The sequence below is a fragment of the Neofelis nebulosa genome, chromosome 8 (assembly GCF_028018385.1).
Source record: "Neofelis nebulosa isolate mNeoNeb1 chromosome 8, mNeoNeb1.pri, whole genome shotgun sequence".
NCBI classification, from domain to species: domain Eukaryota; kingdom Metazoa; phylum Chordata; class Mammalia; order Carnivora; family Felidae; genus Neofelis; species Neofelis nebulosa.
Window position 1 is genome coordinate 59203721 of NC_080789.1, and position 25140 is coordinate 59228860.

A 25140-nucleotide genomic window follows, 5' to 3' on the forward strand; every position below is an offset into this window, starting at 1 on the left:
GCGGCGGCAGGGCCCGGGCATTTTGCTGCGTCACCAGCCGCCGCCCGGCCTCACCACCCCTCGCTCGCACGCACGCACGTTCATTTTCCGTCCTCGCGCCCCTTTTCCTACACTTTCCTCTTCTCCCCGATCGGAGGAGCCGCTCTCTCCGCGCGGTGCATTCTGGGGACCCAGGTCGAGCCCGCCGCCACCGTCGCCTGAGGGAAGCGAGAAGAGGCCGCGACCGGGAAGAAAACGCCGGAGTCGCCACCGGAGTAGAGTCGATTGCCCAGCAGCTGCCGCCGGAGAGGCCCGCCCACCCGTTCGCCCGTCCCCCCTGCCCCGTTCACGATGTGAGTGCGACACCCCGCCGAAGGAAGGTCGCCCCGGAGGGAGGCCGAGGCCGCGCAGGGGGCTGCCGGGAAGCGCCCCCCCCCCCCCCAATCCCCCGCTTTCGACCCCCTCGGCTTTCTCCCTTCTGTGGCGGCAGTCGTTCTTTCTTGTGGTGGGAGGTCCAGTATCCTTGTTCCGGTTACCGTTGGCGGGTGGAGGACATTTTTCCTCCAGATGTCCGCTTTCCCCACCTCGGAACGGTTCCTCGCTTTCCCCGCGCCGGAAATCCCACTTTTCCTCCTTTGCCAGTCCCGGTTACTCTAACTCCGTAACTTAGCCTTAGGCCTTACTCTTCTGTGAGTTTTCTGCCGTGCGGGCTTTCTCAAGGCGCGGGGCCTCTTGGATAGCCACTTCGCTTTTGGGGCAGTCTGGTTCTGCCCCTCGGTGATGTTGGGACCAGGCCCTGGGCCAAGTGCACCTGTGGTGGGTGCTACCAGAAGGCTGGCGGTGTTCCCCGCAGAGCACCACGCGGCCTTCCGCCGTGAGCGACAGTACTGCTAGGCAACTGCGGGGAGGTCACACCGTCCCCACAACTTATTTTCCTTTCCGGGGTCGTGATTTCTTGGGTATGGACGTTTCCAGGCCTCCTAACTCCAATCCCTTGAAAGGGGGTAAGCTTGCCAAAACTCACCCTTGTCCATGGCGGGAGGAGTTAGCATTGAGCAGGTCGTTCCGCACGTGTCGAGTGGAAAGATACTTGTGGACGTTTTCAGTGTTCTGCATTAAACTTGAGGCGAGGTTGCATTATCCTATTTTAATTAAGGTTGAAATAGGTATGTAGTTAGTTGCCTTTTTGTTGCCTTTAAGAGCTTACATTTATTTACGTTGAGGTGACAAGGATTTTTTTTTTTTAAGAATTTTAGTTTGATGATGGTAAAGAAAAACCTTAGTGATTTTTTTTTTTTTTAAACCTAATAAAATTTTTGGCACTCCCACTTTCAGGGCTTACATTCTTTTCAGGAAAAACTCTGTCTTTCCAGATGTGAGAACTATCGGTTTTATAGGATTTTTTTTCTTTTTTTTTTTTGGTACTAACTGCTCCCTGAAAGATACGTACAGAGAGTGATTGAAAGGTAACAAGTTTAATTCCTGTGAAAAGTAACGCACTTTCAAAGGGTTACTTAATGATACTGATGATGATTCTATTGGGTTAAAGGATACGCTGCTGTTGGTTAATGATGGAGAGCAAGCCTCTGGAACACAGTATTATTGTGTAAAGGGGACATCTAGAATTTTGGAAGGGTTGCCCCTCCCCATTGGTATTCAATATAATATCTTTATGTAAAGTAGCTTTCACTTTTCTTTGGAAAAGCTTTATTCCAAAAAATGTAGCAGGATTGTTAGTCTTAAGGTGCCTTTTATATTTTGAAACTCACTGAGGAAATAAATGCTTAGGTAAGCTGCCAACTGTTAATAGACTAATGTAGCCAAACAAAATACCTTTTCACTAAGAAATATGTTTAAAATTATTTGAAATATACTTTTGGGAGGTCACATGAAATAGTTAAATAGAGACGTTAAGTAAATAAATTCAAACCTCAGATGGAAAGTGTAACAGTCAGTATTCCAAAAAGCAGTCTAAGTTACAAGAATGCTTTCAACCTGAGTAGTTTTGAAGAGACCACATAAATCTCCTTTTTATTTTTATTTTATTTTATTTTTTTTAACGTTTTTATTTATTTTTCAGACAGAGACACAGCATGAACGGGGGAGGGGCAGAGAGAGAGGGAAACACAGAATCGGAAGCAGGCTCCAGGCTCTGAGCCATCAGCCCAGAGCCCGACGCGGGGCACGAGCCCGACGCGGGGCACGAACCCGCGGACCGCGAGATCGTGACCTGAGCCGAAGTCAGACGCTTAACCGACTGAGCCACCCAGGCGCCCCATAAATCTCCTTTTTAAAATAAATGCCATCTTGCAAATTTAGGAGATCTTGTTGAAATAATTGTATTCAACAAACTTACTGTTTCAAGAGGAGTATTATGAATCTGTTATTTGAGTTAGAAAAACCCTTCAGTGGGTCTTCCAGTCCTGGGAAGAACCTGGCTTATTGATAAGGATCCATTTGTTGATGTTTGATATAAACATTTAAAAAATTTTTTTTTAAGTTTATGTATTTGTTGAAGTAATTTCTACCCCCCAGCTTGGGGCTTGAACTCAACACCCTGAGATCAAGAGTCATTCATTCGCATGTTCTGAACATGATATAAACATTATTTTAGATGTGGAGAGAGACTTTTACGTCTGGATATTTTAAGAGTTTTAAGGTCTTTTTTTTTTTTTCTCATTTGAATACTCTTTAGTAGTGATTGTCTAGGTACATTTTTTTCGATCAGGTTTTTAAGGTTTAGTCTAATAGTTTACATAAAAACTCAACCTGATTTTCGAGAAGGCTGAGATTTTAAGACCTCTCTCCTTCAAATTAGGGTGGGGGAGAAGGGAGGTGTGCTAGTTAATTGTTACTGCTTTTTTTTTTTAAGCTATTGTAGTTCTAATTCTTTTTTTTTTTTTAACATTTATTTATTTTTGAGACAGAGAGAGACAGAGCATGAACGGGGGAGGGGCAGAGAGAGAGGGAGACACAGAATCGGAAGCAGGCTCCAGGCTCCGAGCCATCGGCCCAGAGCCCGACGCGGGGCTCGATCTCATGGACCGCGAGATCGTGACCTGAGCTGAAGTCGGACGCTCAACCGACTGAGCCACCCAGGCGCCCCTGTAGTTCTAATTCTAATTTGAACTCAGTAACCATAGATAGAAAGTAAAATGTTTTTTTAAAGGAAAGGTTTTTGTTTTTATTTAAGTTTTTTGTTCTTCTTTTTAGTAATCTCTACACCCAACGTGGGGCTCGAACTCAGGACTCGGATATCAAAGAGTCCCATGCTCCTCCAACAGAGCCAGCCAGGAGTCCCTGTTTTATTCAGTTTTGAGCTATTTGAAGTCATTCTTTCAGTGGTCTTATACTTGAATTAATAAATTGTCCAGAAACATATTGTGACTGTCTCTAACATTGGTTGAAATCTTGAATACTTTGCCATCATTCAACTTTATAGAATTCAGTCCTAAAAACAAAATCATTAGTTTTTCTTTAGCCTCCAACATAAATGGTAATAGTGAGTATATGCTGTATGGTTAATTTCTGTAGTTAAGGAAGAGTAACTGATGATGGTTTTTGTTCAGTGTTGATTTCTTAACCACTGTAACCTAGCAACTGGATTTTCTTTTTTTTTTTTTTTTTTTTTTCTGTGCTTAGTTAGACTTTAACTAGAAAGCAGTAGAAACTGGAAGGGATAAATCAGTGCAGACCAGTATGTACTGTTAATTAAGATTCCCATGTTTAATTGTATTTTCTGTTTTAAAATCTTGAAGCTATTATCATTTTGAGGTCTTAGGTGGTAGTGATTGTCACTTTTCAGGAAAAAATACTTTTGTGATATGAACTATTCAGAATTAGTCTCTAGCCCTTAAATTTTTACAATACTTAATCAGAGTTCTTAAATTGAAGATTGTTGCACCTAGTGTATTTTATTACAGAAATGCAATGTGTGTTGTAGTAAACTTTGTATTATTTACTCTGTAGATTGGCACCGATAGATTTTAAATTTTTTTTTTTTTCAACGTTTTTTATTTATTTTTGGGACAGAGAGAGACAGAGCATGAACGGGGGAGGGTCAGAGAGAGAGGGAGACACAGAATCGGAAGCAGGCTCCAGGCTCCGAGCCGTCAGCCCAGAGCCTGACGCGGGGCTCGAACTCCCGGACCGCGAGATCGTGACCTGGCTGAAGTCGGACGCTTAACCGACTGCGCCACCCAGGCGCCCCAGCACTGATAGATTTTAAATTGAGGCTGACTTCTCTGCTTCACCAGGACACCTTTGAACTTCTGGTTTTTCAGGAAAATGCCAATTACTTTAATTTTTTTTTTTTTTTTAACGTTTATTTATTTTTGAGACAGACTGAGCATGAACGGGGGAGGGTCAGAGAGAGAGGGAGACACAGAATCGGAATCAGGCTCCAGGCTCTGAGCGGTCAGCACAGAGCCCGACGCGGGGATCGAACTCACGGACTGCGAGATCATGACCTGAGCCCAAGTCGGACGCTTAACCGACTGAGCCATCCAGGCGCCCCACCAATTACTTTATTTTATTTTATTATTTTTTTTTAAATATTTTTTTAACGTTTATTTATTTTTGAGACAGAGACAGACAGAGCATGAACGGGGGAGGGGCAGAGAGAGGGAGACACAGAATCTGAAACAGGCTCCAGGCTCTGAGCCATCAGCCCAGAGCCTGACGTGGGGCTCGAACTCACGGACTGTGAGATCATGACCTGAGCTGAAGTCGGAAGCTTAACCGACTGAGCCACCCAGGCGCCCCCAATTACTTTAAATATTACCTTGAGCAGTAGTATGAACTCCTTCATATTGTAGTCCAAAGTCAAAATGTGCTATTAGGGATTTTCTGTGCAGTAGTTAATCTTCACATGTTGTCATACTTTATTGCTATAAAGTGTTTTCTTTGGGCCCTTTCTAACTCAGCATTTTAATTATCTTTGTGTACTGAAAGGATCTAAGTCACAGACAGGTGTTCTTAAAATTTTTAATATGTATTAAGTTCCAGGATCTAGTTTTTCAAATACTAATTCACACAGTGCTAATTAGTATGAGGAACTGTCCCAAATAGGATTGGAACTCAGGATTTCTGACAGAAGCCTTATTTTTTCCACTTTACAAAAAGGGAGAATAATTTTCCAGGTGAAACTTTTAATTTCCAAAGAAATAACTATATCTCTGTAGTTTTGCTAATATCGTCTAAATTGTTTGTTAAACCTGTGTCACTTCTTGACATATGGTTGTGGAGCCCCAAGGCTCTGAAATTTGTGACGGAGGCAGTGAGACATTGACCTTGTTTGAATTTTATTTGTATGAAGAAAAATTGTTGTGTTTGCTTTGAGGATGTTTAAAGTGATGTGTGCACAGAAGTAGGAATGTACGAAGGTTGGAGTTGGATGGAAGAAAGGCACTAAGTTTATCGGGGGAAATCCTGTCTTTAAGAACAGCTTTCTTTCATTTTTTTGTTTTAAATTTTTTAAGTTATATATTTATTTTTGTTTAAAAAATTTTTTTAATGTTCATTTTTTGAGAGAGAGGGAGACAGAGCATGAGCCTGGGAGGGGCAGAGAGAGAGAGAGGGGGGGAGAGAGGGAGACACAGAATCTGAAGCAGGCTCCAGAGAGAGCGAGAGAGAGAGAGAGAGAGAATGAATCTGAAGCAGGCTCCAGGCTCTGAGCTGTCAGCACAGAGCCCACGTGGGGCTCGAACTCAACCATGAGATCATGACCTGAGCCGAAGTCATTTAACTGACTGAGCCACCCAGGTACCCCAAGTTTATTTTTTATTTTGAGAGAGAGAATGCCCAGCGGGCTCCACACTGTTAGCACAGAGCACAACATGGGGTTCAAACTCAAGAACTGTGACATCATGACCTGAGCCAATGTCAATAGTTGGACTGAACCCACTGAGCCACCCCTCACTTTTTTTTTAGAGTAGGAATTACCAAATAAAGGAACTAGTATAGAGGTTTCACAAGTGTTCTTGGTTTACCCCTTTTTTGTCTTAGTAGGGTGTGTGTGTGTGTTTATGGTGTTGGCCAAAAGGAATAACAGTTCTGTTTATTAGGTAGCTAGGTCCAAACAACTTAAGTAATTTGCCTAACAGCGTAGTTAGTAGTCTTTCAAAAACTAATCCACGAAAGTTGAAATAAGTAGCTTCTTTAATAATCACCATTTAGTAATGGAATATGTATGTGTTTTGGGCATGTGTACCTTTTTCCCCCCTCAATGTCTATTTTTGAGACAGAGCATGAGCCATCGGGGCAGGGGCAGAAGGAGAGAGGGACAGGGGATTCAAAGCAGGCTTCAGGCATTGACAGCAGCGAGCCTGATGTGGGGCTCGAACTTCCAGACCTTGAGATTATGCCTTGAGCTGAAGTCAGATGCTCAACTGATTGAGCCACTCAGGTGCCCCGGCACTGCGTAACTTATACCTTGAAGTCAGATTGGATACTTCCATTTCAATTTCTGTTTCCCACTGCTTTTTTTTTGTAGCCCCCCCCCCTTTATTAAATTATAGCAACCACCAGAAATACAACTGTGCAAAGATGAAGGTTAATGGAGAGGGATGTAGTGTAGTCTACCTTGAAACTGAACCACTTGGTGTCTTGAATGAGATTGAGTATCACTAAATTTTTCTCAAACTTAAAATCTCTTTCAGCAGCCCTCTTAAGTTTCTCATGGTGCCCTGATGCACCTTGGCACATAATTTGGAAGCCACAGGAGTAGCATGTGTATTCAGATCACCTTTCCGGAAAGTTTTACGTGGTGGTACAACTGATGTACAGTTGATCTGAAAGTATGAGAAGCAGATCTTGGGGTTTCTTTAAGGAAAGAATATGTGTGTAAGAGGCTGGTTTTAGACGTTTGTAGACAGGGCTTTTGAGGGAGGAAAAACTGCTCAGTCTATGAACCTGGAACTACTTTTTTCCCTTTATATAACAGAATTTCATGTTTCCATATCATTCCTCACTTACTACAAAGTGAAAAAGATTTACCACTGTCTTGATTCCCTTTTGCAAATGATAGACTAGTTTAAGCTAAGTTGAAAACTTAGTTTTAGAAAATCAGTAATTCTGAATTTTATAACATCTTTTTATTGCTGACTTTTTTTCTTGATTTTAATGTTTTCATCTGTAATCTTGATATTTAAAGATACTTAGAGATGTATTAAAAAAATGAGTGAATCTAGTCTTTAAGAAACTTCCTATTTAATAGAAATATGTTTATTCCTAAACCTAGAAGATATTTACTTGATTATTAAGCTCTAGTAAAAAGCTAGTTATTTGATTTCTGTTGTTTTATCTTAGAATTCAAAGTGATCTTTTAATTCAGACAAATAATCATGCTCCATTAACAAATTTATAAGGGGAAAAAAAGAATAAACTTGTAAGGAAACTGTCAATAATTAGTTAAGTACAGTTGATCCTTGAATAACACTGGTTTGAATTCTGTGGGTCCACTTAGGTAGATTTTTTTTTTTACAATAAGTACAGTACTGTAAATGTATTTTTTTTTTTTTAAGTTTATTTATTTTGAGAGAGCACATGCAAGGGAGGGGCAGAGAGAGAATCCTAAGCAGGCTCTATGCTGACAGTGCAGGGCTCAATCCCATGAACTGTGAGATCATGACCTGAGCTGAAATCAAGAGTCAGACACTTAACCCATTGAGCCACCCAGATACCCCATAAATATAGATTTTTTAATATACACACACACACACACACACATATATACACAGACACACATATGTGTGTGTGTGTGCGTGTATATATATATACACGCACACACACACACATACACATATATAAATGTTTATTTTTGAGAGAGACAGAGTGTGAGCAGGGCAGGGGCAGAGAGAGAGAGGGAGACACAGAATCTGAAGCAGGCTCCAGGCTCTGAGCTGTCAGTACAGAGCCCAACGTGGGGCTTGAACTCACAGTCCATGAGATCATGACCTGAGCTGAAGTTGGCCACTTAACCAACTGAGCCACCCAGGCGCCCCGTTTTTTTAAAAAAGTTTTTTTGGGGCGCCTGGGTGGCGCAGTCGGTTAAGCGTCCGACTTCAGCCAGGTCACGATCTCGCGGTCCGTGAGTTCGAGCCCCGCGTCAGGCTCTGGGCTGATGGCTCGGAGCCTGGAGCCTGTTTCCGACTCTGTGTCTCCCTCTCTCTCTGCCCCTCCCCTGTTCATGCTCTGTCTCTCTCTGTCCCAGAAATAAATAAAAAAACGTTGAAAAAAAAAAAGTTTTTTTAATGTTTATTATTTTTTTTAATGTTGAGAGAGAGAGAGAGAGAGACAAGAGCATGAGTGGGGGAGGGGCAGAAAGAGAGGGAGACAGAGAATCTGAAGCAAGCTTCAGGCTCTGAGCTGTCAGCACAGAGCCTGACAGGGGTCAAATCCCCGACTGTGAGATCATGACCTGAGTCGAAGTTGGACACTTGACTGAGCCACCCAGGTGCCCCTAATGTTTATTATTTTTGAGAGACAGAGCAAGCAGGGGAGGAGCAGAGAGAGATCTTGTGATTTTTCTTAACATTGTTTTTTCTCTAGCTTCTTTGTAAGAATACAGTGTATAATATATATAACATGCAAAGTATGTGTTACTCGTGAGGGTCTGATCAACAGTAGCTAAGTTTTAGGGGTCATAAGTCCTTGGATTTTCAACTGCTTAGAGGGTCCCTACTCCTGTGTTGTTTTGTAAAGCTCAGCTGTGCTGATAACCAGAAAATGTTATCTTTTTTTGTTTGCTTGTTTTTGAGAACCTTGTCTTATGATATATTGCCTGTTTACACATTAATAACGGCCACTAGTAATGGATCCGATCCCTTTACCCCCATATTTCTTAGGAGATTTTTGGACTAAATTTCATCTAACTTGAATTGTAAGCTTTGTCTATTTTGTTCATTGCTCTGTCTCCAGAACAATTCCTAGCCCCATGCTTAATACATATTTATTTATTGAATAACATTCAAACTCTAAATGTATTTTAGCTGTTAGACTTGTCTACATGAGGCCATTTTTTTAAGTTTCAAGGAAGCAGCTCATCTCCTGCACAAGTGGAGGAGGGGCAGAGGAGAGAGAATCCCAAGCAGCCTCTTTCTCTCAGACCCAGCCTTCACCATCAAACTCTTCATGTAGCACCCCTACATGAGGTGCTTGATGGTGAGAGTTGAGCATAAAAGGGGTCTTTTACTAGTAGTCCTGTATTCTGCTCTGTCACATTTGAACCAAATTCAACTGTATCTGCTATAGATTAGAAAGTAGATTAGTGGTCAGTAGTTGAAAGATAAAGCTGATGAGAGCTACTTATAAATCAACTATCTGATTTTATATTCTGTTAATTGAGGCTTTGCTGTATTTTGGGAAACCTGGAAAAGAAGTACTACTAAATCAGTATATATTCTCCAAGTACATTTGACTTCTGAGTCCTTTATTTTGGGAATATTTATTTTGGGAATCGTTTATTGGTTATGTTTTGGATACACTATCTTTCTTAATTGTGGGTAATTGCCATTAGGTTCCCCTTTAACTGATTCTGTCCTACCTCCTCCCCAACAGTTTTTTAAAATAAGTTTATTTATTCTGAGGGGCAGGGAGAGAATCCGAAGCAGGCTCTGGGCTGACAGGCACCCACTGTTTGATTGATTTCTTCAACGTTTTTTTTTTGTTTTGTTTTTTTTGTTTTGTTTTTTTATTTATTTTTGGGACAGAGAGAGACAGAGCATGAACGGGGGAGGGGCAGAGAGAGAGGGAGACACAGAATCAGAAACAGGCTCCAGGCTCAGAGCCATCAGCCCAGAGCCTGACGCGGGGCTCGAACTCACGGACCGCGAGATCGTGACCTGGCTGAAGTTGGACGCTTAACCGACTGCGCCACCCAGGCGCCCCTGTTTGATTGATTTCTTAATGAGACCATTAATTAAAGATAAAACAGATTAAAAATATTTTTGCCTATTGGGGCTCCTGGGTGGCTCAGTTGGTTAAAGGGTACAACTTTGGCTCCAGTCATGATCTCATAGTTCCTAAGTTTGAGCCCCACATTGGACTCTCTGCTTTTAGCACAGAGCCAACTTCAGATCCTCTGTCCCCTTCTCTTTGTGTCTCTCCCCTGTGCACACGCCCTTGCGCGTTTTCTCCAAAAAAATAATATATATTTGCCTATTTTATCATAAAGGTTATTGTTAATTAGCATCTTTGTATCACATTTTTCAGTTCCTTAAATACTTTTACAGAAGTAGAACTTTTTTAAAAAAATTGTCGTTATTGCTATTTTCTCCAGTACATTTGTCTGTATGTTTTAACCAATTTTTTTTTTTTAATGTTTATTTTTGAGAGAGTGCAAGTGGGGTAGGGGCAGAGAGAGGAAGAGGATTCCAAGTGGGTTCTGCACTGACAGCAGAGAGCCAGATGTGGGGCTGAAACTGGAACCTTGAGGAATGTCCCATATGTTGGGGAGGGGGTTGGTTTTGTTTTGTTTTAAGTAGGGGATTATTTACATAGCATATGCAGAAGTGAAAAAAGTTTTTACATCCATAGGTATTTACTATTAAGGTGAACTGACAGACTTGGACAGTGGTTACAAGTTTTGTCAATGTTAGTATAAGGCTAGAGATAAATCCAATATAATTAGTTTATGAGCTAGTGTTCAAGCTAAACCTGCTCCTCTTTTGGTTACTAGAAAAAAAGGGATGTGAGTTTCACAGAAGACAAGCAGGATTTCAAAATCAAGCTCTCTTCCAGTTGAGTGAATATGTGTTTTTTACTGGTTTTTGGTTATGTGTAGGGTCCCCTCTTGTATTTTTGATAGTTGAAATCAGCATTACCTAGTAAATGCTAAGCTTTGCAGACCACAAATATCTCTGTCCTACATGCTTGTTTTTATAACTCTTTAAAAATATAAAAACCATTTTTGGCTTCTGTGCCAACCCCTGGTTTAAATGATCATTTAATTTTGTTATTTGGAAAATGATTGTATTAGCTTGCATAACAAAGTACCAGAAATGGGATGACTGGGCCTCTTCTCCTGCGTCTTCACAAGCTCTTTCTTCTGTGTCCTAATCTTTTGTAAGGACACCAGTCATGTTAAATTTATGGCCCACCTTAAAAAAAAAAAAAAAAAAAAAAAATTTATGGCCCACCTTAAGATTTCATTTTAAAGATTCTCTTTCCAAACATATTACTCACATTCTGAAGTCTTAATGTGAATTTGAGGAAAAGAAAAAGATCTCTGGTTCCAGTGTCCTCAATATGAACAAATTAAAGAGTAGTGTACTACTTGGTTTTTTATACAGCCATTGTAATAACCATGTCACCATTAGTGTGCTTGTCTAGAGTTTATTGAAATACTATTTGTAAAATGTTTTGGGAAAAGAATCCTCCTGTTAACTAAGTGTAACACAATTTCAAAGTTAGATTTGGTTACACTTAAAAAGAAACTAGTCCCTGCTAGAATCATTTAATAACTTTTTTTATATGAAATTTATTGTCATTGATTTCCATACAACACCCAGTGCTCATCCCAAAAGGTGCCCTCCTCAATACCCATCACCCACCCTCCCCTCCCTCCCACCCCCCCATCAACCCTCAGTTCTCAGTTTTTTAAGAGTCTCTTAGGCTTTGGCTCTCTCTCCCTCTCTAACCTCTTTTTTTTTTTTTCTTCCACTCCCCCATGGACTTCTGTTAAGTTTCTCAGGATCCACATATGAGTGAAAACATATGGTATCTGTCTTTCTCTGTATGACTTATTTCACTTCCAGTTCCATCCATGTTGCTACAAAAGGCCATATTTCATTCTTTCTCATTGCCACATAGTATTCCATTGTGTATGTAAACCACAATTTCTTTATCCATTCATCAGTTGATGGACATTTAGGCTCTTTCCATAATTTGGCTATTGTTGAGAGTGCTGCTATAAACATTGGGGTACAAGTGCCCCTATGCATCAGTACTCCTGTATCCCTTGGGTAAATTCCTAGCAGTGCTACTGCTGGGTCATAGGGAAGGTATAATGAAGAGGGGTGCCTGGGTGACTCGGTTGGTTAAGTGTCTGACTTTGGCTCAGGTCATGATCTCATGTTTCGTGAGTTCGAGCCCCACATTGGACTCTGTGCTGACAGCTCATAGCCTGGAGTCTGCTTCAGATTCTGTGTCTCCTTCTGTCTGCCTCTCCCCCAATCATGTTTTGTCTCTCTGTCTGAAAAAATGAATAAACCTTTAAAAAAAAAAAAAAAAAGCATGGGGCGCCTGGGTGGCTCAGTCGGTTAGGCGGCCGACTTTGGCTCAGGTCATGATCTCGTGGTCCGTGAGTTTGAGCCCCGCGTCAGGCTCTGTGCTGACAGTTCAGAGCCTGGAGCCTGTTTCAGATTCTGTGTCTCCCTCTCTCTGACCCTCCCCCCGTTCATGCTCTGTCTCTCTCTGTCTCAAAAATAAATAAACGTTAAAAAAAAAAAAAAAAAGCATATTGAATATAATCCCCATCTACCTGTCATCCAGATTAAGTGCTTAGTAGGCCTTTGCCACATTGCTTTATTTATCCTCTTTTCCTTTTCCTGGAGTCTTTTTTTTTTTTCTTCTTTTCAAGTTTATTTTTGAGACAGCACGAGAGACAGTGTGAGCAGGGGAGGGGCAAAAAGAGGAGGAGACTGAGAATCCCAAGCAGCCTCCGCACTGCCAGTATGGAGCCAGACACGGATCCCATGACAGCGTGAGATCATTACCTGAGATCATGACACTTCATCGACTGAGCCATGCAGACCTCCCTCCTGAAGTCTTTTAAAGCAAACCCCATATACTTAAGTTTTCATCTTGAATGGACTCTCCCCCCCCACCCCCCCCACCCCCCGGTAAAAACAATGCCTTTCATGCCTAAAAAAACTAACAATGATTTTCATATTCTCTAATATCTAATGCCCTGTCTGTATTTAGGTGGTCGCAGTTTCAGTAATCTTCTTTTTATGTTTAGGTCGGGTGGGGGGGTGGGTTGCAGACCAGGTGCATAAATTGGATATGTTTTGTTTAATGTTAGTTTATTTTTGAGAGAGTGAGTGCAGCTTGGGGAGGGGCAGAGAGAGAATCCCAAGTAAGCCCCTCGCTGTCAGCGCAGAGCCCGATTTGGGGCTCTATCTCATGAACTGTGAGATCATGCATGACCTGAGCTGAAATCAAGAATCATGCTTAACTGACTGAAAAACTACTCAGGTGTCCCTCTACGTGTTTGATAACTCTTCGGTTTCTTTTAATCTAGAGCAGTCCCTTCTCTTCTTTATAGCATTGATTTAACAGTATTCTGGATTTCTCCCTTCCTCATTGTATCATTAAAAAAAATTTTTTTGGGGGCGCCTGGGTGGCTCAGTCGGTTGAGCGTCCAACTTCAGCTCAGGTCACGATCTCGCGGTCCGTGGGTTCGAGCCCCGCGTCGGGCTCTGGGCTGATGGCTCAGAGCCTGGAGCCTGCTTCCGATTCTGTATCTCCCTCTCTCTCTGCCCCTCCCCCGTTCATGCTCTGTCTCTCTGTCTCAAAAATAAATAAACGTTTAAAAAAAAAAATTAAAAAAAATTTTTTTTTCTCTTCTTATAGACTGGAATTAAGTTTTCTATGGAGTATATCATGTTGCATCAGATTAGGAGGTTGTAGGTCTGGTTGTCCCACTTTTAGTGATGCTGAATTCTTTATTCTTTATTAACTATTAATTGTAAATTCTTTATTAACTATTAATCTAATCTTTAAAAAATTTTTTTAATGTTTTTACTTTTTGAGACAGAGCATGTGTGGGGGAGGGGCAGAGAGAGGGAGACCCAGAATCTAAAGCAGGCTCCAGGCTCTGAGCTGTCAGCACAGAGCCTGACGTGACGTGGGGCTTGAACTCAACGTGAGATCATGACCTGAACTGAAGTCAGACGCTCAACCATCTGAGCCACCAAGTGCCCCTAATCTAATCATTTTAATGGTTTCATCCATTGATCATTGCCAAGTCAGTTTAAAGGTTGCAAAATGGTGACACATGCCCCCCCCCCCACAATTGTATTCCATTCCAAAGCTGAAATTCTATAAAGAAGTTTCCTTCTATGAATTGATCTATCTATCCAGTTACCATGAATAAAGTTTCATAAAGAGAAAGAAGGAAAAATGCCTAATTCTTTTTCTGTTAACAGCCAATTTGTAGAGAATTGGATCTGTAGCATCTTCTGGTAACCTAGAATTCTCATTGGCCAATGCAGGGAGACCCTTACTATTGCCTCTGGTTCTGACCTCATAGTTTTGTTTTGCTCTCCCCCACCCCCCAAGAGCCCACAAGCGAGTTGGGGAGGGGCAGAGAGAGAAACCTAAACACGCTCCGTGCTGTCAGCGTGGAGCCCAATTCAGGGCTCAATCCCATGAACTATGAGGTCATGACCTGAGCCAAAATCAAGAATTGGATGCTCCGCTAACTGAACCACCCAGGTGCCCCATAACTGACCTCATAGTTTTTAATAGCTTCGTTTGCCCAAGATGTCCCAACCTCATCCCATCTTATGCCTGAGGTCAGTCATTTCTGTATAGGAAATCTGTTTCCTTTAGTTGGAAATAGTATTTTGGCACTGTGGTGTTCATTGCTCTGGATGATTTTCATTAGTGCTTTTTATTTTTTTCAACGTTTTTTTTTTTTTTTTTTTTTTTTTTTTTTTTTTTTGGGGGGGGGGGACAGAGAGAGACAGAGCATGAATGGGGGAGGGGCAGAGAGAGAGGGAGACACAGAATCGGAAACAGGCTCCAGGCTCCGAGCCATCAGCCCAGAGCCTGACACGGGGCTCGAACTCACAGACTGTGAGATCGTGACCTGGCTGAAGTCGAACGCTTAACCGACTGCGCCACCCAGGCGCCCCCATTAGCGCTTTTTAAACATACTGTATGGTCACTTCAGTTTGAAAATCTGAACTTAGGGATGCTTGGCTGGCTCAACTGGTAGAGTGTGCCTGCAACTCTTGATCTCTGGTTGTAAATTTGAGTCCCATGTTGGATGTAGAGATTATTTAATAAAATCTGTGAACCCTAGTCATTTAAAATTTTATCTATTAAGTTAGCAAATATTGTCAGTTAAAGACAGCATGTTGGGGCACCTGGGTGGCTCAGTTGGTTGAGTGTCTGACTTCAGCTCATGTCATGATTTCATGGTTCATGAGTTCGAGCCCCACATAGGGCTCTCTGCTGTCCTTGCAGAGACTGTTTCAGAACTCTGTCCCTCTCTCTCTCTGCCCCTCTCCTGCTCACACTCAAATACGTATTTTTTTTTAAATGTTAATCACAGACCACTGTTTTGGAAAGAAAATGAGCTGCTAATGTGTGGTCTATTGTCACCTATTCATAAAACTCTCAATTTGTTAGCCATATTAACATAATACTAGAAGTTGTGATTCCTTAGTCCAACAGAAGTTTGGTTAGACTTTTCTTCTAAGGCATGTAAAAATCTGGTTTTTGTTTTTAATCTGTTGATAGATGCCTAAAGAAATAGCTTTACTCTTGCTGATTTGCTGGTATTTTTGGACTTTGAAAACTTCCATCCGTAATGACTATAACCCACTTCAGATCTGATATCAACATCCCAAAGCGGAATGTGACTAGTCAGATTTAACAGTTGTGTAAAAATGTTGGTGAGCAGTTGGTTGCAACTTTTTATTTATTGGAGGGACTTCAAACTGCTACTCCTTAGGGTTGGGAATTTCAGCATTTGGAAACAAAACAGTTCCTTTCATTTGAGTTGATTTATGAGTAGTGTCTGAACATAACGATGATTAATTTTTAACTTGTATCTTAGGTTTATAGAACAGTTCAAAAAAATACAAAGAATTCTGGTATAGCCAAATACTTCAGTTTTTAGATTATCAAAGCAGAACATGCTTGGGGCGCCTGGGTGGCGCAGTCGGTTAAGCGTCCGACTTCAACCAGGTCACGATCTCGCGGTCCGTGAGTTCGAGCCCCGCGTCAGGCTCTGGGCTGATGGCTCAGAGCCTGGAGCCTGTTTCCGATTCTGTGTCTCCCTCTCTCTCTGCCCCTCCCCCGTTCATGCTATGTCTCTCTCTGTCCCAAAAATAAATAAAAAACGTTGAAAAAAAAAAATTTTAAAAAAAAAAAGCAGAACATGCTTGCTTTAAGAAAATAAGTGAAACCATTGAGAATTATGTGGTTCTGCTTCCTTGCCCTCATTGTCTTTCTGGTTCATTCTGTAGAGGCAAATGTAGTTGGGGTCTGTGTGCGAATTCTAGGAATTTTTACACATATAAATATATTTGTCTAAAGATTACAAAGAACAACTTTATTTTTTTTTTTTTAAGTTTTATTTATTTTGAGACCGCGAACACGAGTGGGGAAGGGGGGGCTGGGGGGAGAGAGAGAGAGAATTCCAAGTGGGCTCCGTACTGTCAGCACAGTACGCTGACATGGGGCTGAAATTCATGAACTGTGAGATCATGACCTGAACCAAAACTAAGTTGGGACGCCTAACCGACTGAGCCACCCAAGTGCCCCATACGAAGAACAATTTGAAAGAAAAGTATTTACCACATACAGTCTTTATCTCCTATTAATCAACTATATTTGACTGCATTTGCTTCTAGCAGTTTTTTAAGCCTATTCTAAAACATAATTTTAATGGATGGATAGAGTTCTAAGCAGCTGACACCATGAAGAGGACCAGGTACACTGCAGGAGACAGCAGAAGAATAATGAGGAAGCAAATACTCCAGGCTTCTTCTAGTATAGTATATATCCAATACATTTGTAGATAGAGTAGAAGATGAGGCTGTAAAGAAGCTTAATTCTTAAGTATCATTATTTAGAATCATAAAAGTTGGTTAAGAAAATTTGTTCCTCAAAAAAATGGTTGTTTGGTATAGTCAGAAATAAGCTACAGATGAGAACTTTCTGGAGACAAACACTATCAGTTTTACCCACCCAGCCACTGCCATGCAAGCTCCTGGCATTGTAACATTGTAAGTAAAAATGTTGAATACATATTTCAATATTTCAATTGACGGTGGATCAGTTCTGTCTGATTTTTAACGTTTATTTTTGAGACAGAGAGAGACAGAGCGTGAACGGGGGAGGGGCAGAGAGAGAGGGAGACACAGAATCTGAAACAGGCTCCAGGCTCTGAGCTGTCAGCACAGAGCCCGACGCGGGGCTCGAACTCACGGACCGCGAGATCATGACCTGAGCTGAAGTCAGCCGCTTAACCGACTGAGCCACCCAGGCGCCCCAGTTCTGTCTGATTTTTTTAATTCTGTGACATTGACATTGAGTAGCCAGGCTCTAAAGGAGTAGCACATAAATTTTGACAGGGCTACCTAATGGTTAGCCCTATTGAGCATTGATTCATTTTTTAATTCCTTCATATTGTGAAATTATAGTTGTGTTTTAACTTGGAATGCACTTGTTAAAAGATGTAGGTGTTTTTTAAGTTTATTTATTTATTTTGAGAAAGAGCATGATCCCCTGTGAAAGTGGGAGAGGGGCAGAGAGGGAGAAAGAATCTCCAGGCAGCTCCACACTGTCAGTGCAGAGCCTGATGTGGGACTCCAACTTAGGTACCGTGAGATCATGACCTGAACTGAAGTCAGATGTTTAACCTACTGAGCCACTCACTTGCCCCTAAGGATGTAGTTTCTGTTTGAAATTATAATAAGCTGTTTCCAAATAATCCGTCTTCTAATGGGAAAGAGAAATGTTACCTTATATACCAAAATTTTGGAGGTTATGTAAATACTCAGTTAATGAATTCCAGCTTAACTTTGTCTAATTTTATCTCTTTGTAGGCAGCCTGCTTCTGCAAAATGGTACGATCGAAGGGACTACGTCTTCATTGAATTTTGTGTTGAAGACAGTAAAGATGTTAATGTAAATTTTGAAAAATCCAAACTTACATTCAGGTAAATTACCATTTTACATCATTGGGTAGGAAGCTTATTTCAGACAACCAAGTAACTTTGGCTTGCTTGTTTTGTTTTCACTGAAGTTATTACTAATCTTTATCTCTTTGAAGAGGTTCATTTCTTTTCTTTTTTTTTTTACACAGTTGTCTTGGAGGAAGCGATAATTTTAAACATTTAAATGAAATTGATCTTTTTCACTGTATTGATCCAAATGTAAGTAGTCTTAAGGCTTTAATTCCAGTTTAAATCATGAAGAAATGGACATAACATCAAGTACTCTTTTTAGCAGTAACCAGTAATTGTTTTTCTTAACAGTTCAGAGGCTATCTAGAGATTTATATTTTCGCAATATTTCCCCTTTGAATTACTTTTCTGCAGCCCCCTTTTGTTCTTGCTGTCACTGTTCTTTAGGCTTGTCTTAGTCTAGCCTTTTAGAATTTTTAAACTATTCTGTGAATGTACCATATTTAGTCAAAAAATTTTTTTGATTTTTTTTTTTAAGGCTTTATTTTATTCACCGTGTGCAGGGAGGGAAAATTTTTTTGCAATTTGGATAGCTAATGAAATGTTTAGTAAGCTAGGGGATGTTTCTTTGCCTTTAGAGAAAATGTAGAGGAAAAAAATTAGAGTTGAGGAATGACAAGCTACTTTTCTATTCTGTATGATACTGGAGAGATAAGTGGTGTGATAGTGCTTTTGTTTTTGTTTTTAGGATTCCAAGCATAAAAGAACGGACAGGTCAATTTTATGTTGTTTACGAAAAGGCGAATCTGGCCAGTCATGGCCAAGGTTAACAAAAGAAAGGGCAAAGGTATGTTTCTTTTCTTGGGGGAGTTTAACATTTTTAAGTAATAAAAGACACATTTGTTTTCCATGAGGAATATTATGTTTTTATTTCATAGTTAAGTGTTATTAAAGTCTTGTGTTCTTATAGGTTTTTTTCCTTGTTTTTTTTTAGTTTTAACTTAAAACCAAGTATGGTCAGAAGAAGATCAGTCACTAGATGCAGAACTTTTGCTGAATTCAAGAGGCAGATTTTGCCTAGAATCTAAAAGTTACATATCACAGAGGAGCATACTTGGTGCTACAAAAAAAAGTCCATTGTGCCTGAGAATAGTTCCTACCAATGAGTTTTGTTTTTGTTTCTAGCGGTTAGGATTGTTTAACAATTGTGAAAGAAGCTTCGTGAAACTATCTTTGCTAGTACTGCATTTGACTTTTGATTTTGCTAGTCTGTTCTTCTTTGTATGTGTGTTAATTCCATGCCTCACTAATACGAACCCACAGTTCAAGCAATGAAGTCTTAAGGTACATACCAATAAGTGTAAGTTAAGCTAATCATAGGGTGATGTTTGTATTGATCTGTAGCTTAACTGGCTTAGTGTGGACTTCAATAATTGGAAAGACTGGGAGGATGATTCAGATGAAGACATGTCTAATTTTGATCGTTTCTCTGAGGTAAGTTCTTGTAAATGGCATTTTCCACCTCCCTCTCTGTACATTTCTGTGTGAATTTAATTTGGTTTTAAAGCACCTAGTGGTATTTTAAGACCTGCATTATTTTACTTTCAAGGTCATTCAGCAAAACCAAGTAAGATCTTAAAAATGGTCATTTAATCCTGAAGCTTAACATCGTATAATTTTTTTTAAAAATTAGTGGTAAGTTCTAAAGTTGATGTATAAAGACAAAAAATAAACTATACAATTCATGCAATATAGCTAGTTTCTATTCTAAACTGATTTTTTTAGGAGCGTGGATTGGTTTGCATTTTGGAGCCATGTAATATGAATATAAACCTTTAAACACAAAAAATGGTAGTGAGATGTGCATGATAAGTGGTGTGTAAAGATGTTTTAGTTAGCAAAATCAAGGAAAGAATTTAAATACATATTGCCAAAGGCTAAAGGGGCAAAATCATTGATTTCCCTTTGGATAGAATAAACCTTGTGAAGTCAGGTTTTAATTGACTAGATTTTGTTATGTTTCTTTGAAAACTAAGAGCTAAAATAGGAGTAAATATCTAGTGTCATGTTTGCAACTACTTAACATCTTACATGGTTCTGGCACCTTGATTTCAAATTAAAGAGGAAAAAGAAGATGGGGCAATTCTTTTCAGCTGTGCTATTCCCATTTCTTTTTCTTTTTTTTTTTTTTTTTTAATTTTTTTTTTTTTTTTAACATTTATTTACTTTTGAGACAGAGAGAGACAGAGCATGAACGGGGGAGGGTCAGAGAGAGAGAGGGAGACACAGAATCTGAAACAGGCTCCAGGCTCTGAGCTGTCAGCACAGAGCCCGACGCGGGGCTCGAACTCACGAACTGTGAGATCATGACCTGAGCCGAAGTCGGAGGCTTAACCGACTGAGCCACCCAGGCGCCCCTCCCATTTCTTACCTGTAGTAATTGGTGCCGCCATTTCGCCCAGCTTTGCATGTCACAGCTTAACACTATTCTTTTACTGCTTGTATCCAGTATAACATTAGCGGACATCTTTTTTTGTTTTTTTTTTTTTTTAACCTCCTGAATAGCTCTTGAATGTATTTAGTTCATCCTATTTCTATTGCCATTGTATCTTCACCTAATATTGTATTTGGCACATTTTGAGCATTTTTCTTGCTCAAAGAAACTTAACCAAAGTGTTCAACAGTGCTATCAGACGTAGGGAGACTCTTTAACAGTTACTCATATTATTTAAGACTAGATTGCCCAGAACTTTTACACTGAGCAATTTGGTGATTAGGGATCTTTCAAAGGCCCCTTTTAACTGTAAAGTGCAGGTAAGCGTAGATTTTAGAAGTTTTAAATTTTGTGTATAAAGTTGTATATGGTTATTGAATTTTTTAATTTTAGGAGATTTATAGAAAAGTTGTAGCTTGGGAAGATAAGTCCCTCCCCATCTGTTAATAGTTTAGTTTTGGGTTATATGTACTTTTTTAAATAATACATTGCTTACTTTATGATCAGAAACAACTAAATAGGAAATTAGTACTTCATGTAAGTATGTTGTTATTAGTCCCAATGTTTTGTATGTCTACAAGAGTACTTACATATGCAAGTGTATTTTCTCCATAATAATATGTGTCTTTTATTTCAAGAATCATATTTCTTTTCTGTTTTTAACTTTTATTGCTGTTTAGTCTTTGGTTCAGTGTTCAGGTCTTTTATACAACCTAATCATCCTGAAGGACTTTATTTTAAATCATTTATTGGTTCTTCACAATATTTAAAACTGTAGTGAGAATACCATAATACACATGCCACTTAGCTTAAGATACAAAGCTTTAGAACTACAAATGAATCCCATTCTTTTCCTTAGGCACCAGAGGTAAGCACTATTTAGGATTTCGGTGTTTAATTTCTATATCATACATAAATAACTTGCTGGATAAGTTTTAATAATTTCACTTTTCTTCAGTGAGAACTTAGTCTTAACTTCCCTACAAGTTGTCAGGATTTTATAATTTACTTTTTCTGGAAAGGAAGGTACTTAACATTTGTTTTGCTTTTTTTATTGGTGGAAATCTATGACAGACTTAAGGTTTATTCTGGAGCTTGCAACCTAATAATTAGGGCTTAATTTAACATCATTTTTAAAACTAATTTTTACACTTCAAATAGATGATGAACAACATGGGTGGTGATGAGGATGTAGATTTACCAGAAGTAGATGGAGCAGATGATGTAAGTCTATAAATTCTTTTCTCTGTTTACTTAAATAGTAAGAAACAATGTATTTATAGGTTGTTTTATATAGATTTAGGATTGCTTTTTTGCCACTTCTTGTTGGGTTGGTTCCCCCCCCCCCCCTCAGAAATACAGGAAAAAGCAGATTTTTAAAATGTGCTAATTTTTGAAGGATAGGTACCTACCAGGAAACTGGTGTCCCATGGGCCATTCTTAAGGGACCAGATTTCAAGAGAATCATTGCATCGTATACCTTATTCAATTAAGAATTAATTTAGGGATTATTTTGACAGAGTTAAACAGGTTTTGCAGCAGAACTGGTCAGAAACTAGAGTAAATAGATGGACATTGTGAATCTATAAGAAGGATAAACTGGATCACTCTTCTCAACATTCCGCTCTGGCATCCTGCTAACATCTTCAAGAAAGTTGTTGAGTATAGTTTGAAAAATGTTTAGACAATTCAGCAGCTAGGGTTGGAGTTCTTTGTCTTCTATCAGTCCAGTGGTCTTCGCAGTGAGCTGTTTCCCTGTTACACTGAATGCTAAGAGAGAAGTGAAATCCATTTTATACTAAAATTCAGTCTACCCAACAGGAAGGGATTTAAAGGGTGAGCACCAATTCCCACCAAAAGGCACACATCTTACAGGAAGATAGATCCTCAGCTGTATATCTGTTCATCTTCAGTGAATCTATTCTTAAGTCCAGTGATTAAATTCATAAGCTTGATATAACCACATATTTTTGCTACTTTAGTAAAAGTACAGTGCTTCAGCTTTTTAAGGCAAACTGTTCAGTTAGCAGAGGAATGTTTCATCAACTTGGTAACTTTCAAAATTCTTCTTCTGCAGGATTCACAAGACAGTGATGATGAAAGTAAGTATCTTTGTAAAAAGTATGTTTTACAGTGGTATTTCACATCAAAGACAAAACTCTGAAAATGGAGACGTTAACTTCTTTATAATTCTTGAGAGAAAAATTATTTTTTCATGGCCTATAATAGCCAAAGCAGAAATTTGAATGCTTTGAGATTTACATTTAGAAAAGGCAAAAAATAATAAAAAGACAATTCCCTAGGAAAGTATTAACTCTGTTGTTGACTGCTTTTTTTTTTTTTTTTTTTAATAAGACTTTGAAGTTGATTGTTCGCTTGTACTTCATACTAATCTTTTTAAAATCTTTCAGAAATGCCAGATCTGGAGTAAGGAATGTTGTCATCACCGGATTTTGAGAAAGAAAAATAACTTCTCTGCAAGATTTCATAATTGAGAGAATTCCTGAGTTGATAGCTCTAAAGGCAGATGCTGTATTTGCCTCCTTTAACCCATTTTTCAACCTGTTTGTTTTTTTAAGGCTTCACTAAGGGTTGATATGTACCATTGTATGGGGCAGTTTTAAGTCAGCTAAGGCAATAACCTTATGCATGAACTTTTCCCAGACTTCCATGATGCTGTTGAGGTCCTAGACAATTGATACAGCAGTTGTGATAAATAAAAACATTTCACCTCAGTCTCCTTTACTTCATAACATAGATACTGACATGATAGGAAACTCTTGGCTTAGAAGAAAGAACTAAATTTTAGATTTTAGAACATGGACTCAAAAGTGGCTGATGAAACAAATTGGTTGATACCTTAAACTGGTAACTTGTTGTTCTTCTGGTATATCCTCCAGGATTATTCCACTAAAGTTTTATTTTTCAAAAAATTTACTTCACATTATTGTAAGTGATCACTTGTCAGTGTTCCAGATGTATCTTAGCTAAAACTAGTGAATGCCCTAACTTAGATGGTTTTGAAGCCTACATTTGGTATTGTTTGACCCTTAAACTTTTACATCTCTTAGCATGGAGGACGAAGAAAGGCTGTACATTGTTGCTTGAGAGTCTGTACATTTAGACCAAATTGTATTTGCACTGTCAGTATGGCAAATGAGTGAAAAAAATGTTAATACACTATTGGATTTTTTATTTCTTTTTTTGATTCAGCTTGTCCCAGGCTGAAAACCTCAATTTATGTTCATGACAGTGGGGATTTTTTTTTTTTTTTAATGTCTACCTACATTCTTTCTAATAAACTGTTGGAAGACTTTTTGGCTGTCCTTTTAAGTGTCTGGTTTACTGTAATTTCATGTATTACCATTTACTGGAATGGAGTTTTTATTTGAGGAAGAATTGGGAATATTCCTCTGTTTGGAAAAAAAAAAGAGGCTTGCTGTAATGTCACAGGAAACCTTTTAAAAGTGGATCTGTAATAGCAAATTGTAGATGCACTTTGCAGCAGTTGGAAAAGAAAGTGTTGTGATTTGATTGAAATAAAACTAAATGTGTTGTCCTCCTGTAAATCTTTGAGCTTCTGCATTTGGCAGTTTTTATTCCCTCTAACTTCTGTGTATTTGTCATAGCATAGAAATGCTTCCTATATCAGTACTTTATGTCTTATATTAAGGACCTGTGTTACAGGAAGTTTTAAGTGCTGGGGGTACAAAGACAATCCTTCAGGTACTTGCTGTGCTCAGGGAGTCGCAGGCTAGACAAGAGCACAAACAACAAAATCTTGATAAATGGGAAGTGTGCCATAATAGGTTTGCATGGGACATTATGGTGGTTTAGAAGGGAAAACATTTTTTCTTTCCCCTGTTGAGTATATGACTTCAGAGTGATATTCACAACCATTTTCTTGAAATGGTACAGCTAGAAAAATCATCTACTTTCCAGGAGGCCTGGGCATAACACTTGAAATTCAACTCTATTTTCTTATATTATAGAAGTATAACATGGGTTCTGGGCCTGTTAAGGGAATGCAGTTTTTATTATCTTTAAGTAGGCTCTATGCCCAGTGTGGAGCCCAACATGGGGCTTGAACTTGCAACCCTGAAATTGAGTCAGATGCTTAACGGACTAAGCCAGGTAGGTACCTCTAGTCCTTTTATTTTATTTTTTTTTTTTTTTTAATTTTTTTTTTCAACGTTTTTTATTTATTTTTGGGACAGAGAGAGACAGAGCATGAACGGGGGAGGGGCAGAGAGAGAGGGAGACACAGAATCGGAAACAGGCTCCAGGCTCCGAGCCATCAGCCCAGAGCCCGACGCGGGGCTCGAACTCACGGACCGCGAGATCGTGACCTGGCTGAAGTCGGACGCTTAACCGACTGCGCCACCCAGGCGCCCCCCTCTAGTCCTTTTAAATTATTGTTTTAAACTTGGTCGCATTTGTCTGGAGTATGCCAAAGGTATTAGTGTGATTGATAAGTAGAGTGTAGTTTTTAGCTTCAGGGGGAAATTTTTTTGAAGTTAAACCCTATTTTTAGTGTAGTTCTCTTGGAAAACATTTTGTGTATCGGTTCTAGAAGTTAAAGAGTCATTAAGGGTTCTGGTGGTTTTATTGCTAGCCATTGAGCTATAGAAATAAAGTATAGCTTGATGGGTTTCTGACTGTGTCCTGTCTCGTAAGATTTTCTAAATTTAATTAAATTTATTTTGTGTTCAAACACTTGAACCTATTCAAGTGTTTCATTAAACCCTTTTGCTCAGTCAGGTACCAAGCCTTACGGATGGCATCTGATCCCTCTAACTC

General features: G+C 39.5%; 1 protein-coding gene across 1 annotated transcript; it reads left to right on the top strand.

Moving 5' to 3' along the window:
* On the top strand, nucleotides 1–23909 carry PTGES3 (prostaglandin E synthase 3). The gene is made up of 8 exons (XM_058742340.1): nucleotides 1–332; nucleotides 17766–17879; nucleotides 18026–18095; nucleotides 18595–18693; nucleotides 19251–19340; nucleotides 21502–21564; nucleotides 22418–22442; nucleotides 22752–23909. Coding segments are annotated over exons 1-8 (483 nt in total). The 5' UTR covers nucleotides 1–330; the 3' UTR covers nucleotides 22772–23909.
* Nucleotides 23910–25140: the final 1231 nt, after the last annotated feature.